This window comes from Haliotis rufescens, unplaced genomic scaffold (assembly GCF_023055435.1).
Source record: "Haliotis rufescens isolate VD_foot unplaced genomic scaffold, xgHalRufe1.0.p SCAF_2, whole genome shotgun sequence".
In the NCBI taxonomy this organism is placed as follows: domain Eukaryota; kingdom Metazoa; phylum Mollusca; class Gastropoda; order Lepetellida; family Haliotidae; genus Haliotis; species Haliotis rufescens.
Window position 1 is genome coordinate 37,426,927 of NW_025963890.1, and position 22,749 is coordinate 37,449,675.

At 39.3% G+C, this 22,749-nt stretch overlaps 2 protein-coding genes across 2 annotated transcripts; both read right to left on the bottom strand.

Moving 5' to 3' along the window:
- Positions 1-8,961: 8,961 nt before the first annotated feature.
- On the bottom strand, positions 8,962-16,291 carry LOC124111753 (Y+L amino acid transporter 1-like). The gene is made up of 5 exons (XM_046471554.2): positions 15,075-16,291; positions 13,824-13,920; positions 13,285-13,434; positions 11,010-11,187; positions 8,962-9,745 (listed from the first exon to the last, which is right to left on the bottom strand). Exons 2-5 carry the CDS (start codon positions 13,869-13,871, stop codon positions 9,681-9,683), a joined length of 441 nt encoding a protein of 146 aa, XP_046327510.1. The 5' UTR covers positions 13,872-13,920; positions 15,075-16,291; the 3' UTR covers positions 8,962-9,680.
- A 2,641-nt stretch (positions 16,292-18,932) lies between these two features.
- On the bottom strand, positions 18,933-22,488 carry LOC124111803 (Y+L amino acid transporter 2-like). The gene is made up of 5 exons (XM_046471630.2): positions 22,337-22,488; positions 21,279-21,404; positions 20,011-20,110; positions 19,298-19,342; positions 18,933-19,083 (listed from the first exon to the last, which is right to left on the bottom strand). Exons 1-5 carry the CDS (start codon positions 22,380-22,382, stop codon positions 18,933-18,935), a joined length of 468 nt encoding a protein of 155 aa, XP_046327586.2. The 5' UTR covers positions 22,383-22,488.
- Positions 22,489-22,749: the final 261 nt, after the last annotated feature.

Here is a 22,749-nt window from a genome sequence, read left to right on the forward strand (position 1 = left end):
TGATGCCTTTAAGTATAAAGATAAGTAAGTATAGATGTTGTACATATTCAAATATGTTCGTGATTAACCCAACCTTGAAAAATATTGAAAGATGAGTGGTAACTATTTATGCCATTATTTCAAATTAGAATGAGAGCACATCAGGAAAGCATGGTACTTTAATATACGTATCTTGTTAACCCAATATTCTTTTTTAAGTAAGAGCAGCATGTATATCGAGAGTATAGGTTTGGTGCGTGACTTATCACACAGTACTTTCAGAAAGTGTGCATATTCTGTTTATCGGCAATAAATAACATAAGACGATTCATACGGGTAAATACGATTTACTTCAGAACTAGTATAGATTATTTAAGGTTAGGGGGAAATGTATGTAATTAACAGAACTTTGGCCACGTTTGAAGGATTTGGGTCCTGGCTTGGGCTTTGTGTTGGACGTGTAGACGGCATTTCCAGGTTTGACGTATCAATGACAAAAATGATGTCTGATGCAATTCTCTGCCTTTTCGGGTGAACAATTGGCTTGCCTTTGGATGTGTTTGTGGCGGGTGCCACTAGTGGATCGGAATGAGCTCGCGTTTTTGCGAGCATCCAATGTCATCATTTATTATGATGAATCATGAAACATGCTCCTGATGTTGTCGCAATGGTGCAGTTGGCGCTACTTTTGGCAAGGGTTTTTCATGATAATGGAAATGCTTATGTCGCTTTTGTTGACCGATAAACATGAAAAGATATAGTGTTAGTGTATATGGTCATGTAATTAAGAAACAAACGACGAGTGGGAGTTGTTTATTGTACGATAAACAACGACCGAGACTCGTTGATTTCTATATGAGATATCAACATTACGTACAGCCTCTTTTAGGGTGTTAAATTAGGAAAAAATACACGCTTTACAATATTTACCCGTACTTAAATAATGATGATACCTTGAATAGAATCCGACAGCGGCCATGCTAGATAAATCCATTTTAGGATTTGAGTTTGGTCCCGCATATTCTCACAATTTTCTCGTCAATCATCTGTACCTTTTCTCCCAATACCGATTGTCATATCACTCTCACTTTCGGATTCTCCAGCAACATTTATTGGGAACAACTCACTAGACACATACCGCTCAAAAATAAGGTCAAATTTACAAATTTTACTTTTCAACTTGCGTGTGCATGTTTGAATCTCAATAAATGACGTCATGATAGAACAATGTTTTATCGTGAAATAAATATCGCTTCCTTCTTTGTTCTTTGTGATTTATCACGTAGCTATCTTATATCATCAAATGCCAATTTCTAATTGCTTTCTCATGACGTATCCGTGTCATGTAGCAATAACATACACAAATATCGTTGACTTCGACGTTGAATAGTGTCATTAAATATGATTATCCTCTTGTGTGCAATATTTCTGGTTGATAAATCTAACATATTCTTACTTTAAGAATAGCGACTATACATTATTATATATCCCTGATCAGGTCTCTGTAACATTTGCAAAATGATACAAATATAAAAATACAACTGAACCTAAATGTAATGTTTTAATATCCTTAAAGTCAGCCATCTATTCTATTCATGAAGAACATTTCACGTGGGACCAACAGAGGGAATTATGACTATCGACTTGCTAATTATTTTTTATATTCATGCCAGCTCAAACGATCTATTGGCTTGATTTATTGTTATGGTATCCACAAAATAAGTAGGATCCGATTTTTTCCGATTTTGTTGAAATAAAACTGAATAATATTTGCTGTTTACATATCAAAGTTTGCCAAATTGTTACAAAATGTTTGCCCACAGCAAGGCTACGTATCCCCAACATATTGTGCTAGGCACAGTATCACTGGACTGAGGGAGGGCGGTATTCCTCCTTGTGGGTCACCTGCTTGGCAATATGGGACGGGAAAACTGCAGGGGGTGAGGGCAGTTAAGTTGATGGTACAGACAGATAAGAGAGATCTTTTTACAAATGTGAAACCTCAGTCCACAAAGGAAGAGGCGAAAGCTGAAACTTGGTGAGGTTTATAAAACAAAGGCAGTTATTTCTAGTTTCTTACTGACTCTCGAAGATACATTTAATAAAACAATTAATGCGTGTGTGTGTGTGTGTGTGTGTGTGAGAGAGAGAGAGAGAGAGAGAGAGAGAGAGAGGTAGAAGAAGAATTGTACACCATAAAAATGGCTACGTATGTAGTTGGGGTAGATATGTTGAATGCCCGGCCAGTATGACCTTTGAGTCACTACAGTTTCAGTCATTAAAATGCGTAAAACAGTATTTGAGTGAAAGAAAACACTATAAGTGAGTGAAACAAAAGACCTCAGTACAGGCACACCCAGTCCCCCAACCCCAAGTCTGTATGTACCAATACTCATACCTGCCACATCCTCAACCACTTAACTTACTTACACAATCATCTGACAACATGTTCGCCAACCCTCGTATCACAACGCATGCACGTATGCACGCACGCACGCACGCACACACACACACACACACACACACACACACACACACACACACACACACACACACACACACACACACACACACACACACACACACACACACACACATCACATTCTTCTTTCCCCACCATTATGTCTACGTCAGCCATCATGGATCCATGCGCATGCTTTCATACATAATCCATCCTCCCACCATTCCCCAACATCCATCGAACTATAACTATATCCGCCCTCATGTATCGGTATTCGTGCTTTCATACATACATACACACCCCTACCATTCCCCTACATCCATCGCAGTATAACTATGACTATAACCGCCTTCGTGCATCCGCACTTATGTTCACATTGCATTGCATATGCATCGAATTACACGTTTAAAATATCGTAAATATTTTACAACATGTACATATTATATATCAGCAAACAGAGATTATTATAACGCAATAGATTTCATCCGTCAAAACGTCACAGAAAGAGGGGCAGCCTGGAATTTTACAATGGCATCTGAATGCACTAAGACGTTCAACTGGTCAGGAGGTGAGAGTTGCGGAAGATTACGGTAAACTTCAGTTACAGATCTCCATTACGAATATCTAAAGTATGAATAAAGATCACAGCTTGCTATGACGTGTACTTCATGCCTGCAGAATTAGCAATGTCCTTAGCTTTAAATTGTATGTCTAAATGCTTATGTAGACAAAGACCCAAATGTATATAGGCATGACCATATTATATTCTACGCAAATATCACCACATTTAAAAACAAAGCTAGATTGAGTCTTTGAAGGGCATTAAGAACTGATACACACAAGGAAAAATATTTATGGATGTCAACGGAGGAACACTGCGTTTCGGAATATATACTTTCTCCTTCATCAGTTGTATATCATTAAATGCTATGAGGCAGAGAACATATATTTGTACCTGTAAGAACAACAAGAGTAAAAAGATAGCAAAGAAGGGAACGCAACAAGGGAAGCCAACAGATAACTGGCATGGCGCTGATTACCCCGCCTCCCGTTTGCCCATTGTCCATTTCCCATTACCAATCATTCATAAGTTAAGTTTTGGCTTTAATTTGTCCATTGATAATCAACCATCAACGTCTATTATCTCCACCCTAAAAATATGTAGTTTACTGAGAAAGTGGTATCCAAATATAATATGTGTTACTGTTGACCACTTTCTTAAAGGCATTGTTGGTTCAAAGCTTTCGGTCATAGAAGCCGTGCCATTTTTCTCTTGTCAGAGGAGTACACAAATAATACGTCATCTGGACTAACATTTTTGGTTCGGTGGCTGGGTTAGATCGCCAACTTTGTATTCTGGCGATTGGGTGCCTCACTCACAGTGTGGGTTCAAATCCCGGACGGGACTCAACCCAAGAAAGTACGAGAATCTGTACTTTACTCAGAAAGTGTTATCCCAATTATAACATTTGTTGTCAAGAAAACACAATAAATGTATATTCGGCTTTGGATGGGTAATGATATCACAGACATATACGGATATTGATGATGACTTGGAGGAGCTTCGTAACGCACGTCTTCTCAATTCAGGGATTGGTAAATCCAAATATGTATGTGCGCGTGCGTGCGTGCGTAAATGTGGGCCTGTTGGATGTTACATAAAACATTCATCTTGAGCGGGATGGTAGTTCGAGATGGATTAGCATGTTAACTATATGATCTTCTTTAGGCAGAGAATGCCGCGCATGAATGTATTGATGAAATTCCTAGGTACATGGGGCCTTTTCGTCCCCAGGAATACCCACAGTGGAGACTTCAATGGGGATAGGGTGTACACAATGTGCTACCTGGTAGATTGTCTGTCATCAGACCGGACAACGTTGGTCTTTGACTGATTGTGGCGTAAAACACACTTATTCATTTACTTATATCGGAAATTGAATGTTCATCTTAATTGTTATTGTTGAACATGTAATATATTTTTACAGAAATAAAACAGTGACATAATAACTACAACTTTATGTGAGCGCGAGTAGCTTTTTTGGAATGAGATGAATAAGTCTTATAAAGTTGTAAGCTTCTTCACAACCGTGCAACTATGAATTGACTTTATTGGGTAATCAAAAAAGAGATAAGACCTAAAATAGCCAAATTTCATACGATTTCACTTGTCCGGCATCTTGGATGCAAGGCGAAAACATTTCAGCGCGTTTGAAGCCACTGAGAATGCCCCCTGCAGAGTTGGACGAACATTCTGCGGTGGCGCGGCTGAGTTGACCAGAGGCTATCAGCAGTATTTCCTGTCCAGGTTATTTAGGTCAGTTGTTTGTGTGTGTGTGTGTGTGTGTGTGTGTGTGTGTGTGTGTGTGTGTGTGTGTGTGTGTGCGTGCGTGCGTGTGTGCGTGCGTGCGGGGGTGTTGGGGGGGGGGGGGGGGGGGTGAGATTGGGGGGATAGATGATAGATTTAGCAACAAGTAAGGTTGTCTTGAGTGGGAGGGTATTCGCAGATGGATTAGCATATGAACTATGATTCTCTTTAGGCAGAAAATGAGGATCCACGATGTTCGACCTGGTAGAAGTGTGTTATCAAACCTCACAGCACTGGTTTTTTGACTGACTGTATCGTGAAAACAAACTCATTCATTTACTTGAACTGAATGTTCATCTTAATTGTTATGGATAGTCACGGAGCCATGATCCAGAGTACAGGGTGTCATTAGATAGAAATAAACTAAGTAATAATAGGATTACCAGAAAAACGGGGTTTTACACACAAGCCAATAAACTTCGCTCATTAACACCAGAGTAAGTCAGCACAAGATTGAAAACTGCCCCATAATTATGTATGACATGCTTGTCGGGTATTGCTACATATATATGTGAAAACAAAGTTATTAAAATGAAGAGCAAAACTGATGAAAGTTAACAATAAACGTGTATACGTGTTATATCGTCACTGCAAAAATAATGATTGTTTGTCTTTAGTATTAACATTCAAATACGTTATATCTGTATTAGCGATATTGTCTTTGTTCCACCGGTGAGTCAGCGTTAGCCGTACTATCTCGTAGTATAATTGTATTTCTGAAGACATCACGATACAGCTTTTACGATGCATCACGTCTGCACTAGCGCTTGATAACAGCCTTGTGTTTGGGTGTTTCAGTGGTGTAAATCGCTGCTCTTGATATTGTTTATTAAACTTTGATACTATGAACAATATAATGTAATGTGAGAGGTTGACTTTAGAACGGTAACATACTAATAGTATATAGGATGACATAAATAGAACAATGAGAAGTTCGTCCAGATTAGTGTATAGGCAACATTTAATAATTAAAATAATTACATTCAACAACTCCCCTTTTAAGTCCATTTTCCTGACTTATAAGTAAATGCAAGAACAATCGGCCGGAATACAACGTATAGTTCTTGTCCACTTCCATATGACTATATAGCATCCAATAAGCTATCGGGTCCCGTTTAGATCGGTTTGGGTGGCAGCCTAGATAGCCATAGAATAGTTTCATCTTGGAATCTCCCATATCACTGGGGATACTCTTCAATTTAAATGGAGTTACTCGTTACGATTCCGAACCTTCACGTGACTGTGTTTATGAACCATTGTCAAATAGTGGTGACATTAAATCTAGCAAACAATACGCGAAATCGCGCATGCACAGAACGGAAAATTTGGTCAAGGCATTAAGTAATCCGCATGCGCAGAACGATTGATTTCAGTACTTCCGCTAAGCGCTTCGAGTGCAGCGTCAAACGCGGGCCTGTAATCTAACACGCGGGGACAGACCAATGAAAAAAGAGAAGTAGAAATACCGGTAGGCGCTGTTGCTTGATTGACAATGTCAATCAAGAAAGGGAGGAGCTTAACGCTATCGTTCTCTCCCAGTAAATTCCGATGTCAAATAACGACGTTATTTGGACGGAAAAACGATGGTTTGAAAACGTCCAAATAACGTCGTTTTTCCGTCCAATGACCATATACGGAAAAAAACGACGTTTTCGTGTTTGCAGTGCATGTTCACGATATCTGGCAATGACTCACTGACCATGATCCTCGATCAAGTAATTTCGAAATGTATTTTCCTCCACTGGCCCTACATAGTCACATGATACTTGACTAGCTATTACTTATACAGCCCTCCGGTTGAAATAAGTCAAATAAGTAAATTGTGCAAGGAAATTATGCTAATCATAAAATGGATAGTATTAACGATGCAGTTAACCAATTCGATAAAATGTGTATCATGATCTAATACGTAACAATCCCATACATCGATACAGCGAGTTCTTGCTCAGTAAACTATTGGTTAACGTTCCCAACATATTTGGATTGTGTTTTTCCGTGTGGGTGTTGGTGTGGGTGTGGACAAACATTGCGAGAAGTGTTTGGCAATATGTGATAATAAGGCGGTTCACTTTAATATAGTATTCAAACGCGGTTTGCAAAGTCATTCACCGTGACATTGTTGGAATATTGTTAAAAACGACATAGAATCTTACTCACGCACGCTAAGGTTATTAATTAAGTCATAAAGTGAAATTATGTAATTGATTATTTTTAATTTTGATTAAGTGACTGTTTATCGCCAAAATGCTTGAATAATACAATTTTTAATCCTTATATATGATATTTATAATACAGAAACATGCGGCTTATAATCTAGTCAATATTCAGTGGTTTATAAGTACATTGACTACTGCCTCGTAACATTTCATTAAAGGAATTTCCTTACATAAGAAAATATCTTTTTTTGATATTCATCAATGCACTGTAAAAATGCTTTCTGATTTCATTTAATAAGGCATTTAATCCAGTCACTGTTATAGCATCGCCCGCACATTCTAAAGCCTCCTGATAGTATTTCCTTATTCATTGTGCCCATTTAGCACATACAGCATGGCTTCTTGTGTTATGTCATACGGCATACAACTTCTGGTTGTTGAAACCTCAAACAAGCATAAATTAAAATCACTTTTGTGTGCAAGTGTGTTCTTTGTTCCGTTGATTCTTGTGTCAGTTTCTGTGAGAAGCTTCTATACTATATTTTGGTGAAGTGTAACAGGTATAGATTATATATACTTAACCGCAAAAGAAACGTCACCATAGACAGATATATGAGAAACCTTATTTCTCCAAACACTGTAAACATACATTGAGACATGGTAAAACTGGTCATCAATGTTGAAATTAAAGTGTCAAATATTCTTAAAGTGAAACACAACACTAGTCTCTGAGAAAATGGCATCACAAGTCATTATCTCGTGTGCGCGCCATGTGCATTGATAATTGCCGTGCAACGTCGATACATGGAATGGATGATGCGGTTGCTGAACGCCATAGGCACTTGAGCCCAAACTCTGAGGAACGCCTGACGCATTTCAGCTGCAGTTGTCGGCCTTGGTCGGACGTCATTCAGCCGTCTTTGAATCGTGTCCCACAGGTGCTCAGTGGGATTTAAATCGGGACTGAGGGCAGGCCACTGCATGGTTCTGATGCCATTCTTCTGGAGGAAGTCTCTTGTTGCTCTTGTAGTGTGGGCACGGGCGTTATCATGCTGAAACTCGTGGTTCTGGCGACGTGCCAAATGAGGTATGGCGCGTGGTCTCAAGACTTGATTAATGTAACGAGCTGCAGTGACACCATTGCCTCTCCCTGGACCGATGTCCTGGAAGACCATAGGTCCAACCCTCTGTGCAAGACCAATTCCACCCCACACCATGATAGTCGGACCACCCCACGAGTTTCTGTCAAGAACACAAGCATCCGAATAACGTTACCCACAGCGTCGCCAGACCCTCTCTCTATCTGCTGTTGAGATACAGTAACGGCTCTCGTCTGAGAAGAGGACTCTTCTCCACTGCTGGTGGCGCCAATGCTGGTGCTGTGTTTGCCAATGAAAACTGTTCCCAGCGATGTAGTGGTGTCAGAATGGGCCCTTTGGTGTGGCCTGTGACAGTAGAAGGTGTCTGCTCGTCAATCGTCGACGCACTGTGTCCGCACTAATGTGTCGCTGGTGTGCGCCCATGGTCTGTCGAGCAGTTTCCGCAGCAGTAACAAAGCGATCTTGAAGATGCTGTCGCACAATCTGACTATCCTGACATCGGTTGGTGACCCTTGAAATGCATTGGCTACTTGCCGGGGGTATGTCCAGCTTGCAAACGTCCAAGGGCTTGGTGTCGCTGATTTCTTGTCAATTTTGGCATGTGGTAGCAATTCAATAACGAATGAATGTTATCCGATTTGGGTGGATTTCTATAGGGCAAGAAAGGGGGCAAACGCATGTGGAATTCAATTTGCACAAAACTCACGTGCATCGGGTTACCATGGCCGTTGCCGTGATGCGTTTGGGCGATCGGTTTTATTGTCATCTGCTTTGTTTTTTTTATCATCAAATTTCATTTTTCGGGACAAGGTAATGTTAAATTTGATAAACTTTGACAAAAATTACCCAGATATTTAAATGATCTAATGGAATTGACCAAAAGAGACAACTGGGAGAAACGAAATGATATTTCATACAGTGGCTGTTTCAGTCCACTGTACGATTCCAACTATATCATAAGCTTGTGTTTATGAATCACTCTCAAACAGGAGCTTTCCACCAATATAGAGTTGAAATGTCCTCCACGTGTCTGCCATAAAATGTTTTGAAAAGTTGGCCTTGATTGTTCTAACCCTGACCAAACAACAAGAATCGCTTGACTCTCTTTGAAATCTTCGTAGAGGAAGATTATGCTCGATTGTACGTCAAACGTTTTGAAATGCAGACATCAAAGGCTGTATCTGCATGAATATTGCTTGACTACTGCAGAAGTTGACTATTGGAAAGTTGTAGTCATCAATCTTGTCATACAGTTTTGTGGATAGTATTTTTTTATTCTGAATCTATATGCATAAATCATTTGTGGGGCTTTCGCTGGTCTCTTTTATTTGCAGGTTCAGGTGGGTAAATCAATGGCTATTTTACCATTATTGAACATTATCAGATCATCGTTATATCTGAAGCTTCAGTTCAGCTTCTTGATGTGGTTTTGCCAAGTCTGAAATTTACCACTGCAATCAATATAACTAATATTTTAGTGAAATAGAATAGCCACTACAGCAGCAGGCAAACAACCACGAGTAATTAACTGGAAGGAATGTGTGTCCTCATGCCTTTTACGAACTCCTGGTGTCAACAATGTCTTCACAATTGTTACACTCACGTTGAAGCTTCCTTCACACTACATCTTTGTTGGCGTGTTCACACAGAAGCAGGCGATGACAAATCAATGTGATCCATTCTGAAATAACAGTAATTATGATGATGATGACACTGATCAGAAAAAGGATGCATTCATCATACATTTAGCACCAGCGCATTATGAACATGAACTGTTGATACCAACTCTGAAGGGTCGACAGTTTTAGAATGATGAAATGATATCTCTCTGTGGCGTTCTCAAACATATCGAAATGCTGAAAAGGACAAGGGCACACCCCACAAGACAAATTGATGCTTGAAACCTACATAGATAATTTCTTAGATACTGGATTTTACAAGGTTATTGATGATGTAATTTATCTAAGGAAAATTACACCTATACTTTTCCTTTGCCTTGCTCTTTTTGGTATTTACCTGCTTTCCTTTGGGGCAAGACATAGTTCTCCCTAAAGTTATTTGAGGGTGGTGATATTACTGTTCGTGAATGAGTTTGATTTGAAACCGTTTTGGCTAGTATTTCAGTTATATCACATCACGTCAACTTGAGGAATGCGCACAATGATGCATACTTACACTGTTGCTTAAACCCACAGGCGAATCAAGGATTCCAACCCATTATGATAGGTTTATTGGTAAAGGTACGGAGCTCTCCATGGCGAATGCCTTAACCTATCTAAACATGGTGACCTTCAGGACAATTTGTCAAAAATAAAAGCAAATATAATTTGGATAGTAAAATAGGTAATTTACGCAAAAAGTAGCATCTCCCATGGGCACCAGTTTTGCGTCCTTGCTGAACTGTTTCCTTTTGCATAAGAATCAGAATTTCTGCTTGGATTGGTAAAACTAAAACAAGGGAATTAGGCCAAGAAGGTATATCAATGATCAAATGTCGTTCAATTATGGTCAAATAACTAATTCCCTTCCACTGATCTACTCACCTGAACTTGCAATAATAATAATAATAATAAAAACAACTGGTGAAACCAACTCATCTTTTCCATATTGAGAACACCAAGTATTATCATTATTTGATGGTGATTGATAAACAATCGCTTGTGAAATAGCCAGAATCTCACAGTGGCCTCTGTTTTGAACACATTTCTTATGATTTTGGAAAGGATTTTGTCGCTTTTATTTAATAAAATGATAAACGTTCATTGTGGGCAGAAAAGGGAAGTGTTACTTACAATTGACTGGGTGTGATGACATCTTTGCCCCCCAGCGCCCCGCAGACATGTAGAAAATAAAAACTACAAAACATGTCCGAGCAGAGCCCAAGAGAGGTAAGGGAAACCGGGGAACATGATGAGATGATGAGGAAAGGTCTCAGGGCTACTTACTATTGACCGTGGCCAGATGCCCCCTCTGCCACCAGCGACTCTTGGACATGTAGTAGAAGGGGACACCCAGCAGCATGAAGAAAAGGGGGGGCAAGAACTTGCGTGAGTCGAAGACGATGGCTGTGACAGACAGCAGCAGGAAGAACACAACGTAGATGGCGGGGAACAACCAGTGGACCTTTAGGGGATAAAAGGAGAACTGCCTATTTTACTTTTGAGCAACAATTTACCTCCTTTTACCCAAGATAACCCTAATTCACAGTGTTAGGCTAGAATTATTTTAGTTCTTGATTTTGAGATTTATTTTTTTCAACTTTTCATTGTCTATATTCACTGGAATCCGTAAAATCAAATAAATGAAAATATCTCGAGTCCATACTTTGCTAGATTCACCGTATTCCGTAAAACCAAATGAATAAAAAATCCTTAATTCGATATCTTATAATTTCGCATTGTGTACCGTAATGAAATAATCAATTTAATGATTTTTATATCTAATATGACAAAATGCTTGACACACTGAAATTTGTCATACCACTGGTACAAGTAGCTGATATATTGTTTGTTCCTCAACTGTTTGCTATTCAGATGAAAGTATACTAACGGAAAAAAGTAACGGTGCTTCATAAAAAGTTCAATAAAATCAGTGTGTTCTGAAATTAATCAATGCATCCTTCAATACATCTAATCACGAAGACATCGCCTCTACTTTACAATTCTGATTCACAATGTGCACGTGCATGCTCGGCTCACAATTTGGATGTTTGCGTGTTTGTTTGGAGCATGGTACTCAAACACTTGTTTCTTTAAATGGGAACAGCGCGCAATAATCGTTTTGCTATCGGGTGCTCATATAACACTTTTGTTTAACCGCTGCACGCTGCAAACAGCAATGCCGCAAAACGAAGTTGCCAGAGGTTTTAATGTTCATTGAAACACAATATCTTGTATATGTAAAAATATGTAAATACAAGTAAGCCAACTGTTAATTAGACAAATAGAAGCTAGGAATTAATTAGAACATAACATTTTATGCTCTCTGCATCCTAGCATCCATTCATCTAATGAAGGAGTAAGTATATACTCCGAAACGTTGTGTTCTTCATAATAAAAAAGTTGACATCTAACATTCTGTCTTCTCATGCTCACATTACATTCTGGCATCATCGCTTATACACTCAGTGACTATTATTTTGTGTTTGAAAATTGACACTGTCTTCCTGTAATACAAATGCAGTTCACATGAAAGGTATTTTTCAACATTTAAACACGATTTATACTGGGAGTAGTTTTTGGATTTGGATGATGTTTATGAGGAAAAGGTTGAGCGAGGCAGTCGTATAATCTGTGCTTGAATTCCAATACAATGTGTGAATGTAGAGAGGGCTTCGTCGCTTTTATTAACCATACAAAAGCAAACCCAAAAGGATTGTTCTTGCATTTATTTGTGATGCTCATGTTAGTATGTCTGCAGACATTTGAGCTCCATTTGAATCACTCTGAACAAGCAGAGAATTGTTTCCGGACATAATTTACATTGTAGTGGGAGGGATTCTTTTGTTTGAGACACTTGCTGACTCGTTATATAGAGACGTAGCAAGTGATGTAAATACAGTAAACACGTCATTACAGGAACTATAGCCACACTGCTGGTAACGGTTGGTAGCAATCTGAGCTTTGGCCATGGCGGTTTTGGAGAGAAAGTAAAAAGTGGTAATATCTAGTATTATTTCTTGATCTCTTGTGAATAAAAGCAACAGAACCCTTCCATAAGAAATCTCTGCTAAAAGCAGATGCAACTGCACGATTCCGACTATATCCTAAACATGTGATGTAGAATAGTGATAAGGTGAGATGAATGACAGGGTATTACAAACACATGGAAAGGCAAGTCAAGTGTTCATTTAAACAAACACGGAACATATGGTACTGATAGTGAAGAATTGCATCATGTATCATTTGGTCACTGGTGCGTCAAGTTTGGACATTTTGAAAAGAATTATGTTTCATAATACCTAATCTATGTACTTATGAAACAAGCAATTTGATTCAGGAAACGTTACACCCCTTGTCATAAAAAATCACCTTCTGTGTGTATAATACAGGTGTGGAATGAGGAATACAGTGAAACCTTGTTTGTCGCCTTCTTGGCTGCTTTTAGTAAAGTCTGTCTTTTATCAAAGGCACATTGCTACAGACACACTATTTATTTGTTCATTAACGGGATAGCCAGGGTTTCACTGTATATCCTAATTCTAACTAGCTGTGGCGCTACCTTGAACGTATTGCCATTGATTGGATGCCTCCGGCGTATGATGAATATTCCCGCGATTGCTACACACTCCCCTCCAGCCTTGAAGAAAGAATAGGCTCCCAGCACAGACTTGATATCTCCCAGACACATGTAGATTGTCGCCAGTATCAACTGTAATTGAAGATATTTTACCAGAAGCTGTAAATTGTTTTAAAGACAGGGAGATGGAGTAACCAAAATGTTAAAACTGTCACCCTATATTCTGAAGACTTGGGTTCGATTACCCACGTGAGTAAAATATGTGAAGCCTATTCTTGTCCCCCGCCGTAATAAAGCTAGAATCTTGCTGAAATTACACAAACAATAATGAACAAATACAATATGCTATTCTGTTTAACACACAGGCTGGGGTATTAAGTTTTAATTTCCTGCACGTAACAGTGACATTTGTCCTGCTTAACGGCAAACGAATGGAAAATTATGGAGGCTGTTGGTAAAGTAATAACATGTTAAATTGTGAAATGTGGAAACGACAAAAGATACAAATTTGTCCCCCTTACCATCAAAAGAATGGAAGGTTGTGGAGTCCTTCTCTGTACGTTGATCATGCTAATGAACCGAGGAAACAGTCCATCACGTCCTCCAACAAAGTACGTTCTAAACATTTTTAGAAACAAAGTTTAGAACCCCGAACGTAGGTGTTGGCTATTCTAGTATACGCGATTAATTTGGTCATATATCTTTTTAATCCGGCATTGTACGTCCAATTTAAAGAACACTGCAATATCATAAATCATGTTCTGGCAGGTAAAGTTTGTGACAATGTTATAAAGTTCAGCGACTTACAATGAAATGATCAAATCAAGAATACATGAGTTTCGACCTCCAAACAGCACTTTGTATGAGCCACAAATTCCCATCTCTCCCATTTTCTAGTGCTGCTAAAATATTTGATTCAAAGATTGCTCCTGTTTTTTTATGGCACAGATATTTGGGGATGTGCCTATAGAAAAAGCATAGAAAAGGTTCAAAGTAATTTCTTTAAAAGTGTTCTTTCTACTGGTAATAGAACATCAACAAATGCAATTCTAGGAGAGCTGGGAAGAACATCATTGTGTGTACACCATTACAGTCGTTTTATAAACCACTTGTGTCGACTACTTAGATTTCATGAAACAAGATATCCGTATGCCTGTTACTATATATAAAATGCATTTGACGAAAATGGTCAAACTAACTTTGTTTCAAACTGGGTTTTCATATGTGTGGCTGTCTCAGGATTGCGGGGATATGAAATGCTTCATGGCTATATTCAAACAACGATGTAAAGATATAGAATCCCAAAACTGGCATTACAAAATCACCAATTCTTCTTTCATTTATGTTTATAATTATTATCTTATAAATCATTACTCCAACCAGAAAAAAATCTGTCTTCTTTATCATGTGAAAGAGATCTTCTTCAAGCTTTATGTTAATTCCGTTGTTTAGACCATAATCTGAATTAACTTCTTCTTCTCCTTTGTATGAGCCACACATGCTTCAGCTATATACTATATAGCTATATCCCTGGACAGAGCGACCCCAGACATTACAAAAGGCACTTCAATAAGAAGTGGATAAAAGGTTGAAATAACATTTATCAACACTCAAAATATTTTGTATATGAGTTGTTCTAGCACCAACGTCTTGATTTTTCTGACATCGTAACTGTAAAAGAAGTCATTATCTATATACTGATAATACGATTGCCACCTACACATAAACACACACACACACCACACCTGCTCGCATATTTGCTATTGTTTTACCTGCTGAAAATGAAGATGTTAATGTTAGCAATCCCTCCAGCTGATACTGCCACACATGCGAGGATAGCCCACTTGAAGAATCCCAATTTCCTTTCACCAAATACCTTGTAGAAGATGAAGTATATTTTTCATCTCCATCAAAATTACGTACATAAACACAAGAGTTGTATCATTGTCTATGCAACAAAGGATATGCCTCTTTTTCGTCAAAATGAGATTTTAGAACACGTACCTACCTTACGATATTTGTATATGTCAATAAAGCAAAATTGTCCTAGTTGTACTATTTATCATTGCATTAACAGTCGATAAACGCTAAAAACACACTAAAGATCAGAAGAAACATGCATTTAACATGTCATATGGATGCAAATGTTTGGGTCTGTAAACACAAAGTCAAGAAAATAATAAAACCAAAGGAACATATATATAATTCAACCCTTGAAATAAAAAAAACCCCATGTTCTTGCAATAACGGTGACTCTGGCTATGACACTTTACTTAGGGTCTTTTTAATCACATCTTTTGATTGTATTTGTTATAAATGTTTATTTGACATCATTTACCCCAATTTGACACAATGAAATGATCCTTTTTAACCTGGTGGGTATAATGGATTACCATATGTTTCTCCCTGGAGCCCATTGATAAAGCTCACTGTGAGGATTCTGTGTGTAAATAGGTTCACAGTACCTCTAGCTTGTCCAGAATGCCAATTAAAGCGTTAGCGCCTCAGTCACGGTGAACTGGCAAATTGCGTGCAATCGGACCCTACTGACGTGAAACGTTGCTCATCTGAAGTAGCTGAATCAGACAACGAGTTACAACATGTGATCCGGTAGCTTCAGTCGTTGCTCGTGCTCATGTATTTGTTGAGGTGCAACCTTTGATGAACGACACTCACCCCGTAGCCAGCCAAGCATAAAACCAACTTATAAACCTTGTTTTGGGACAGAATGTAGGGAAAAACGTAAAACCTTTTATAAGGCCAAACGACGATACTTTAACCACAAACCAACGAGCAACAAACTTGATTATCGACACAAATCTAGAGAATACCAAGAAAATAATGTTGAAATAAACAAGTGCAAAAACAAGTTTAGTTCAGCGATAAAAGATAAGGCTAAACATTCACCTGCGAATTCTGGAAGATTCTTATATGATAAAAATAATAAAGATAATAATAATAATAATAATAATGATAATAATAATAATAATTATAGGGCCTCATGATGTACACCTCTCCGTGGTGGGCCTAGATAGGGAGGATTTATTCCCCTGAACTAAACGTACATCACTCAGTTTAGGCTAACCCCCCGAAGCTGGTCAACTACTGGGTTACAGAACGCCAAGAAAAAAACTCATTGTTCAACCCCGCAGCCCAGACAGCCTCCCTCTGGTATACAAACCAACCAAACTTGAGATGGGACTTGCCTCAGGGGGAGGCACAGAACCCATCCAAGAATATCTTGGACGTACCAACTCACGTCCACACTACTTGAGTGTGCGCAAGGTACAGGATGGCCAGACATATAAATGGCAAATTACTGAAGCAACATTGGGACAAAGTCAAGCCAATTTATGCATACCTGACAGAACAGAATATTCCCGACCAGCTCCGGCGACTGAAGTTGTATATGCGCCGTGAGTCTGGTGAGCTTACCGCCAACGCTCGTCAGGCGCCTTTGCGTGAACACCCAGTTCAAGCAGCAGACCCGAAATTGCAAATGGACGTTCGCATTGTTCTCCCTAAACTACCTGTTGACCCACTCATGGGCTCACAAAAGGAATCTCTGATGTTGGCCTCAAAGATTTTGAGTTTCCCCCTCTGCTGTCGATGATCTTTCTGATGATCCCTTGTATATTTTGTTTATGTCATTTTATAATCAAATCTGTGATTTACCGATTGAGAAACGGAGGCCAATTATACAAATTAACCAATCATTTCCACAGAATCAACTTAATAAATTAAATGACATTATTTCTGTTACTCTCAATGCGGACTGCTATTTGCATGACATTATAATTAACTGTTGCGTGTATGCTGCTGCTCAAACACTGGAGGAACTAAATACCGATTCCAAAGAAAATGAACCACAAAAGGGAAATAAACAAAAACATCAACAGAAAAACCGGTTTCAAATTAAATGAATGAAACAAGGAAAGATGTGTCCTGGATAGAACTTTGCTTAAAATCGCGTTCTTCAGGACAATCTATGTCAAAACGCCACAGATCAATTTGGAAAAAATTGGAACAAATGAGAATTCTCAATCAAATTCTTGATTCTCTGAAGGCAAAGTACAAGGTTTGGACAGAAAGAAAAAGAAAGTGGGATAAGAAAAATAATTTCATAAAACTGTTTCATAAAAAAAATGTTTCAATCAAATGAAAAACAATTTTACAGGCAATTAAATGCAACCAATGAGAGTGATGAGAAAAGACCCACCATGGATTCCAGTGAAAGGTTTTGGAGACAGTTGTAAACTTTACCCGGCAACTGTAACCGCGAGGAACTATGGGTAGAGGATTACAATAATAGTGTACATGGAAAAATAAGGTCATCATTGGTGTGTTCCATTACACCTGATTGCCTAAAAATGTCATTAAAAAATGAAAATCTGATACGGCGCCAGGGCCTGATGGTATTCGAAACCGGTTTTGGAAACTGTTCCTTGTGTCAAAATGCCATTACTTCACTGTTTTAATTCTCTTGTGGATACAGGGGATGTTCCGCCTTGGTTCTGCAAAGGGCGAACAATACTTCTCCCAAAGAAAAGTGATCTGACTGACCCTAAAAACCTCCGCCCAATTACTTGTTTGAACACACAGCACAAACTATATACAGGGTGTCTTACAGATCTCGTGTCATCGTACTGCGCTTCGAATTACATTATCTACGTGGAGCAGGAAGGAGCCAGAAAGGGATGTTTGGGTTGTGAGGATCAATTGCTGGTTCAGAAAATGATCCTTGAAGAGGCTAAAACTTACCACTGTAACCTCTCAATGTGTTGGATAGACAACAGAAAATTGATTCTGTACCTCACGAATGGCTTTTGAAGTCACTGAAATGTATTGACCTCCCCTAGCGACTACTTGTTTTACTCAAGTCTTCAATGAATTGCTGGTCAACTCAACTTGAGATGTATTCGCGGGGGCAGGTGGAGACTTCAGAGCCCATTTCTACTAGAAGAGGAATATGCCAGGGCGATTCTTTCAGTCCTTTGCTTTTCTGTTTGTCATTAAATCTTTAAGCTTTTTGCTAAGCAAAGAGGAAGGTTATCATCCTGGACCTCCTCAGCACAGATTCCCAACACCCCTTACTCATCTCCTTTACATAGATGACCTTGAACTTAATGCCAATGGAGGATCCACACTAAAAAACCAGATTCTCCTTGTCGAGTCCTTTTCTGATGATATCGGCATGACCTTTTGAATGTGCATTATTCTATTTGTATATATTCATGTAATATTGTTTATCTTGCCGTCTTGCTTTATATTTAATAAGTTCGCTTAAAATGTATAACTTTTCTCTTGAACCACTGTGCTTGTTTTTTCCCCTTAAAAATAAAACTTGAGTTGAGAATTGAGAGTTGAGAGCTAGCAATCATTCTTTAGCCTGGCCCAGATTCGTTAATTCAATCCGACATTATTAAATATTATTATATTGCGGACTATGTCGTATTAGAGTGAGTGAGTGAGTGAGTGAGTGGGGTTTTACGCCGCTTTTAGCAATATTCCAGCAATATCACGGCGGGGAACACCAGAATGTCGTATTAGAAACTATCAGTCAATCACTTACTCATGAAATGAGTTCAAATGTTGCTAGTATAGTTCATTTATAAAACTTCAACTATAGTTTATGGAGGAGCATAATGGTTACCCACATAGGCTACAGCAATTCCCGATAGGATCTCGTCATTAGTGAGAACAGCGTGGTAAGCAAGATTTGCCAAAACATATCCCAAAGTTGGAACTGCGAGTCCACCAAAAATAGCAATCGGGATGTTTCTACAAAAGGAAAAGAAAACATGAATGGTCCATTTCATCATTAGCAATGACCTAGCCATTTCTGTCTAGGAATTACAATTAAATGCCAATTTACGTCCTTGTTATTGTATTGTGTTTTCGGTTTTACATTGTATGGATAAAACATAATGAACTGTCTTTTATGTGCCTGGGAGGATTTGATCTCAGCTCGAACAGCTGATAGGGAATGAACTACCTGTATGGGTTGCAAACCTCCTCTACGCCTGTATTGACACATGACCTGTAACACAACATACATTGATAAAAATCACCATGTGAAATAGAATAACGAATTGGTAAGTATCATAAGTCAGGATCGGTTGCTACTTCAATATATCACATTGTGACATCATCATATATAAACAGCAGTATTCTCCTGTTATCATACATTCAGTTACACTAAACAATAGGAAGTTTTTGTCGTAGTGAGTGAGTGAGTGAGTTTATGCTTTACGTCACATCGGCAATATTTCAGCCATATCGTGACGATTTTTTTGTCGTAGTAAGATGGTCGGTCCCTCAGTGACAAGAAAGGGTATTTATCAGGAACATTTTCTGACCTTGTTAAAACTAAAGAAGGCATAGCATTACATTTAACAATCTTTTTCAAACAATCAGATTTTTTAAAGTAACCCTCCTTACATTAAAGATAACTATTTAAAGAATATAGTACTGAAAGACATTGCAACAAACCGAATAATCAGGGGGGAGACTTTATACTGAGGGGGGGGGGGGGGGGGGGGGGGGGGGGGCGCGAAACATATCCGCCCGGGGGAGATTTTATTTCAGAACAGATTCTCCGGGGGAGAATCTGTACCGGTATAAACTCTCCGGGGGGAGAATTTGTACGGGGGAGAGTTTATACCGGGACACCGGATACAGTATCATTTGTTTTTAAACACAGCTCACCAGCCACTAAATGCAAACAGCCCTGCATAGAACGCCAGAGCAACACCGCCTGGCGTAAGGTTGGTGGTTTTGAATGGTTCACTGAAGTTTTCTGTGTGTCCTGGAATATGTTTAAAAGCAACTTTTCTTAATTCTAAATTGAATGTACAACATACGTATCACTCCGTAAAGATGGATTTTAGACAGAAGCTGCCATATGCTGAATGCCGCTTTGAACAATAGTTCAATTATATGTATTAGCTAAATGTGTGAAGAAAGCCCAACATTTACCAAGTCGTTGACTTGGACAGTTTGTTGAATGTTGTGTTACGCCGAAGGTCAGCAGTATTCCAGCTATTCCATTCCGACAAAAAACTTGGGTCATATCTTGTAACCAGCCTCAGTCGGCAGTTACGACAGGCATTCAGTATTGGGAAATTATATATTCTGCCCCAGAAGCTGACAGACCGATGTTTACACTGGGGTCGAATTACAGCTTCCGGGATTGTGGAAAGGTTGCGAACTATGGACATCGCATGACGTGAACTATTCGACCCGTGAAGATTCCGGGGTAGAATAGGTCTTCAGCAACCCATGCTTGCCGTAAAAGGCGACTATGCTTGTCGTAAAAGGTGACTAACGGGATCGGGTGGTCAGGCTCGCTGACTTGGGTTGATGCATGTCATCGATCCCAATTGCGTGGATCGATGCTCGTGATGTCAATCACTGGATTGTCTGGTCCAGACTCGATTATTTACAGACCGCCGTCATATAGCTTGAATATTGCTGAGTGCGGCGTTAAACAACAAACCAACCAACAACCATGAACTATTCTGTTTCTCCTGTCAGCAATCCCGAAGAGTTGATTAATAGGTCTGAGTGAACGTGTTATTGTTAAAGGTACAAGCGAGTGAGTGAGTATGGTTTTACGCCGCGTTTAGCCATATTCAAGCAATATCACGACGGGGGACACCAGAAATGGGCATTTCAACATTGTACCCATGTGGGGATTCGAACCCGGGTCTTCGGCGTGACGAGCGAACGCCTTAACCACAAGGCTACCCCGCCGCCCCTAAAGGTACAAGCACCTGAACTGACACATCGCATTGGAACAATAAAGAATTCGAAGTTGAAATCAGTGTGTCAGCTCTGTCTTAATTCATACTACAGCTTTTAAAATGCCAGTGAAATCTATCAACAATCCTGTTTGTAATTTTCAAGAATAATTTTCAATCACAAGAATTATTTCTTGCTGCTGTCTGTCACTTGGTGTCTGTCTATCTATTTACCTTGCCCAATATGAACCATACCAGCAACGATGATGGCGAGTAGTGCCGTGACTTTACACACAGTGGTCGCAGTCTGTAGTCGGGCTCCAAGCTTGACGCTGTACATATTGGCCGCCACGAAGAAGGCTGAAACGTAAGTACCTCAGTGAATGTTGTTTAACCCCACAATGAACATGGCGTGTAGGTTTGAGGTTCGAGTAAAGTGACGTTTACCACTATGGTTCACCATACCAGTGTGTGAATATCACAGTGAGTCAGCATACTTTGGGATGAAGGTCCAAAGCGATGCAAATCATACACGTTTTTCACTTTGTTGCAATAGAGCGACAAAACCGTTTCCATATTCACGAGAAATTTCTGCCTTTATCAGAGTCGAATGTACGATTCAGACCACATCATGAGCATGTGTTTATGAATCACTTTTAGAGAGTGATGACACCAGGTGTTCGCGAAAAGGCGAAGGCATGCTGCCCCACCGGTGGCACCCGTCACAAACACATGCGAAGGCAGGTCAATTGTTCACCTAAAAATAAACCACTGGAACACGCATCACAAGTCGAAATTGCATCAGAATCATTTGCTTGCCGTAAAAGGCGACTATGTTTGTCGTAAGAGGCGACTAACGTGATCGGGTGGTCAGGCTCGCTGACTTGGTTGATGCATGTCATCGATCCCAATTGCGTTGATCAATGCTCATTATATTAATCACTGAATTGTCTCATCCAGACTCGATTATTTACAGACCGCCGACATATGGCTGGAATATTGCGGCGTTAAACAACAAACCAACCAACCAACCTCAAAAGGATCTCAAGGAAAATACTGACAAACCAAGGATCACAGTCGCGGTGACTCTGGAATTGGAACCAACTGTTGGCAGATCTTGGAACTGCTGAGGGACTATATTTTGTATTGTGAAATACACCTTCAAACCAATTGACCACGGGTACCCCATTAAGAGTATGATATTTATATGTGTAAATAATTAATAATGTCGAATCATTTCTTTGTTCAAAATTTGAGGTGATAACAGTTACTGTTATGAAGGCATCTATTACCACAGATGACAAATCCCAGCATGACTTTGGATGTTGTAGGCGCCATGTCTGGACATTGCAGGAAGAGGGGCCTCACGATGTACTCTGAGGCCGCCAAACACGCAAGGGCCGTGGACAGGGGACGGCCAAGGAAAACATCTGTCCACAGGAACAAAAAACCGCCCAAGTCTCCGAAGGCTTCACGTATAAAATAATTAGTAGTATCTTTCACTTGATTGGTGAAAGACGAATATAAATATAAAAAGGTAAGAACCCATTAAGAATTTGCTTTCAGCAATTTATGTTCGTACATGTACATTGTACCAACTGTACTGAGTATTATGAGTGTATGTGAATCATTTAGAATATTTGAATTGAGGTACAAGGTAAAAAATCATATTATACAGGTATCCAATTCTATGTGAATATGAATC